At 34.4% G+C, this 4,854-nt stretch overlaps 1 protein-coding gene across 1 annotated transcript in view; it reads left to right on the plus strand.

Annotated features, from left to right (window-relative positions):
- LOC102027021 (zinc finger protein 709-like) overlaps positions 1–4,854 on the plus strand; it is a 19,456-nt gene that overhangs the window by 10,647 nt on the left and 3,955 nt on the right. Inside the window, exons 3-4 of the mRNA XM_013509356.1 lie at positions 3,735–3,861; positions 4,040–4,100. Of these exons, the coding sequence (XP_013364810.1) occupies positions 3,735–3,861; positions 4,040–4,100 (188 nt within the window). The remainder of the gene's footprint in view (positions 1–3,734; positions 3,862–4,039; positions 4,101–4,854) is intronic.

Below are 4,854 nucleotides of genomic sequence, written 5' to 3' on the forward strand. Positions count from 1 at the left end.
CAGAAAAAGCATTTGAAAATTAAAAATCCATGTTTTGATAAAAATTCTGAAGAAGATAATCATAGAAGGCTTTCTGTCAATCTGATAAAGCCTGTCTACTATAAACCAATGGCCAATGGGATGCCAAATAGAGAAGAGCTGAAAACTTTCCCTCTGAAATCAGGAACAAGACAAGGATATCTACTGTCACCACTCCCGTTCAGTGTAGTTCTTGAAACACTATACAGAGAAGTTAGATAAGAGAAATAAAAGAAATATAGATAGGAAAGAAGGAAGTTAAATTATTATTTGCAATTGACATGGTCCTCTGTATATATGACCTCAAGTATTCCATCAAAAGACTCTTGGTATTAATAACCAAATCAGTAGCACAGCAGAATACAAAGTCTGAAGTCAAAAATCAGTACTGTTCCCATGCACCAATAAGAAACTCACCAAAGGAGAAGTTAAAGAGACTATAACTTTCACAATAGCATCAAGTAATTTGAATTATTTAGAAATAATCTAAGGAAGAATGTAAAAGACACCTACAATGAAAAATTATAGTAACCTGAGAAAGGATATTGAACAGGCCACCAGAAAATGAAAAGATGTCCCCTGTTCCCTGGATAGGCAGAGCCAGTATAGTGAAAATGGCCATATTTCTAAGAATGTTATTCAGGTTTAATATAATCCCAATCAGAATGCCAGTAGCAGACTTCACATAACTAGAGAAAAAAATTCCTAAAATTCATGTGGAACTAGAAGAGATCTAGAGTAGCACAAGCAATTACTGTTAAGAAGGGAAAGCCAGGAAAAACAAAACGAAACAAGAAGAAGGGTAAAGCAGGGGACTTGGACTTCAAGTTATACCACAACATTTTATGGTAAACACTGCATGTTATTGAAAAAAATACTTGTGGATTAATGAAACAGAATAAAGGCGCACTTACCTATTTAAACTTTTCTCTTTTTTTTCTGGTACCAGGAATTGAACTCATGACCTCGCACTTGCCAGGCAGGCGCTGTGCCGCTGAGCTAAATCCCCAGCCCCCTATTTTAACTTTGATAAGTGGGCCACATCCATGGATGAATAATAGCATATTTGACTAATGGTTCTGGGAAAACTGGCTATGTGTGTACCAAAGATTGAACTGAGACTAGCATACACTAAAATCAAACTGGATCACATATGTAAATGTTAGAGCAGAAACACTTAATCTGCTGAAAGACATAACAGGTAGAACTCTTGAAGACGTAGGCATAGGCAAAGACTGAACAGAACCCTGCTTGCACAATAAAAAGTAAATGGAATCAACAAGTGGGATCACATGAGATTAAAAAGTTTCTCCACAGCAAAAAAAAAAAAAACCAAAAAAACACTAGAAGAGAAAAGAGACAACTGACAGAATGGGAAATACATTTTCTAGTTGCTTCTCAAAAAAAACAAATACCTAGAATATATAAAGAATTCAAAAAAATGAGGCCCCACCTGAATACAGAGATTAAAAATAATGACAATCTGAAGTCAAGAGACTCTTCTCAGATGCAGAAGAATATATCATCAATAAATACATGAAAAAGTGTTCATTGTTGCTGGCCATTGGAGAAATGCAAATTTAAACAACACTGAGAATCCATTATATTCTATAAGAATTGCTATAATCAAGAACTCAACCAATAATGAATTCAGGGAAAACGAAATGCTTCTTCATTGTTGGTAGAATGTAACCTGGTACAGCCATTTTGGAAATCTGTGAGGAAATTTCTCAGAAAACTAAAACTATAAATTCCATTTGACTCAGCTATTCTTTTAGCATTCTCCCCAGAAGTATTAGATATCACAACACAGGGGGTATAAGTATACCCATGTTTATAGCAGTATAATTCATGAAGGTTAAATCTTGGATGCAGTACATGTATGTGTCCATCATGAGATAAATGGATAAAGAACACACAATTTATTGCTACTGTGCCATAGTGAGGCACAAGCTTGAGTTATCTGTAGGCAAATGCATGTGCCTTCACACCATAATATTAAGTGAAATCAATCAGACACATAATCTTAAAAATCTCTCAGCCACCTCACAACCCTACTGCATTGCCTCTGGGTTTGTGTTATTTCAGGTTGGTTTGTGTTTTTTATTATTTTTCATGTGAGTAAAACTGTTACTGTGATTCTTTTTTTTCTGCAAGTGATAATGAATTAGAATTTTTGCGAGGAAAAAGAATCTTTGAGAGAATATGAAAATACTAGTCTGCAGATGATCAAAATTCAAAATTTGCCCAAATGTTTATATATGAATCTGTCAAGGATTATATTATCAATATATATTCTTTATATGACTGTTAGTATGAATATAATCCTTTCAGGTGTGCACTTTGTTTTGACTAAATGTTTTGACATGTTTTGACAAAATGTTTGGTGGAATATATATTAAGAAGTGTTAGTTCTTTTTTGAGAATTGCTTTTTATATCATCATCTGATCACTGTAAGCCTTACTTTGAGGCACACATTGAATATTGTCAAATTAATATACTTTCAGCAGATTTTATTCAGTCAGTGCTAGACTAGTGTGGCTTTTTGCATAGCTTCCTATTTAATCTATCCTCATCAGTTTCCACATAGTAACCACTCCAGGTAGCCATAGAATTTTCTCCATAACCCAGGTGCCCAGATATTGATCAGCTCTGATTCCTGCTCTCTCTTCCTCTGACGTATTCTCCTGATGGCCAATAGAGAGTTTGACCACTGCTTGCTGGCAATCTGTAAGAGTCACATTTGCACCTGTGCTTGCTTAGTGCTGCCTTATCTGTGAATCATTTCATGAATCATTTTACGGTGAAGCATTTCATGTTTGAAAGCAGATAAACAGATATAAGTGAATGTGAATTTTGTTATTGATAATTTGTAATCTTAACTGGCCTTAAAGTTACCACCTAATTGAAGCTGGAATTTGAACTCCTGGTAATCCTCAAAATCATGGAAGTCCTTCAACATCAGCCTCCCAAGTGCTGGGACTACAGGCATGTACAACCACACCCGACCATAGATTTCCTTTTGTAGTGCCTAATTTTTTGAAATATTATAGTTTTTAATGCATTTAATGTAGTTTATTCATGTTCTTCCCCTCATTAATCACCCTTAGAATTTCTTTTATCTGAGTGCAATGTGGTCATTTGGTGTCACTCAGCTGTGAGATTATACCACCATTACCCTATTATCATTGTGCACAGATATGCTTGCTTCACTAACTGTTTTCACATTAGCATTTTTATTATTCATAAACCAGATTTAAAATTCAGTTGTTTTTTTCTATGAAACCACATTCATTTCAAAATGCTGCCGAAATGCAATTACGGAAAAAATGACTTAATCAGATTTGAAAAGAAATATAACCAATGGTCTGTCAGAACTATTCATTAGATATTTATCTGGCCCTGAGTATTTTGGGTGGCAGTTTTCAGGATCCTTCTATGAACTCTGAGATAGAAACACTGCATAAATATGATTTCTGTGAACCAGCCAGAAAAGCAATTGCACTATTTATTCTACTGTTGCTGTAGCAGTGAACTGCAAACTAGCATCAGAATTGCAGTGTGAAAATACCTGCATACACTTGGGTTTGGTGACCAAGACTTGGCGTTAATACTTGAAGGAATCAACCTCATTTCAGCTCTTACAAGAGAAGTTCAGATATCTCAGGGTGTGAGTCTCAACCTTCTTTCAGCAAATATATATGTGATTATTTAGGAGGCAGTGACCTTGGAGGATGTAGCTGTAAACTTCACCACGGAGGAGTGGGCTCTGCTGAATCCATCCCAGAAGAAGCTCTACAGAGATGTGATGTGGGAAACATTTATGAATATGACTGCTATAGGTAAGGATGACATCATTTCCTCATTTATACAATGGGAGAGCCTTGGTTCTTGCTCATTAGTACAGATGTATTAAATATACTGTGAAAACATTTTGAGGAATAGCCTAGACCTATTTACATTATACCCTTTTTATATACTGACATAGTCATTTTTTCTATTTCTATGGCTACAATTCAGGAGGGTCCTTGAACAACCAGCAAATTGAAGAAGAATACAAAAATTGGTCAAGAAGTCTAAGGTAATTTACATTCAGAAATACTCCCTAAGTGTTGGTGTGTGAACAGAAATACTATAACCAAAGAAATTACAAATGCAGCCATGTTCAAGTTTATTTCATCTCACAAAAATTTTCCAGATATGCATACAGGTTAATTTTGTATAATCCATCAATTGAATTCAGCAGTATTCTAATATAGGAGACTAACTTTGTAGTGATATTATACCAGAAATGCTATCTCATACATTGGTATTAAAATTATTTCATGATGAATATCATGAAAATGTATGAAATTGCATTTAATTATTGTGTGTTTGCATATCTGAAAAGAATAAATTTTGACCTTTGAGAGGAATTCATCTTTAAGTTATCTAGCTATATATATGTATATGTATGTCTGTATATATATATCTATATATATATATGAATAAGACATACATCATGTAAAAAATTGTTAGCCATCAAAATGTAGATGGTTACTCATATAATATTAGATGTTTTCAAAACAGAATTGTGTGCATTCATGTTTAAAATTCTTTTTTTTTTTCCGGTACCAGGAATCGAACTCGTGACGTCACGCTTGCCAGGCAGGCGCTGTGCTGCTGACCTAAATTCCCGGCCCCAATGTTTAAAATTCTTAAAGGCAGCCTTGTATATTGTTGGTAGGAATACAAAGTAGAACCATTTGCGTAATCAATATATAGATGTCTCAAAAAGTAAAAATAGCAGTTTGCATTTGATCAGGAAAACCTCCATATATATATATATATATAAA

The sequence above is a fragment of the Chinchilla lanigera genome, unplaced genomic scaffold, assembly GCF_000276665.1.
Source record: "Chinchilla lanigera isolate Chin_1 unplaced genomic scaffold, ChiLan1.0 scaffold00168, whole genome shotgun sequence".
Classification (NCBI taxonomy): domain Eukaryota; kingdom Metazoa; phylum Chordata; class Mammalia; order Rodentia; family Chinchillidae; genus Chinchilla; species Chinchilla lanigera.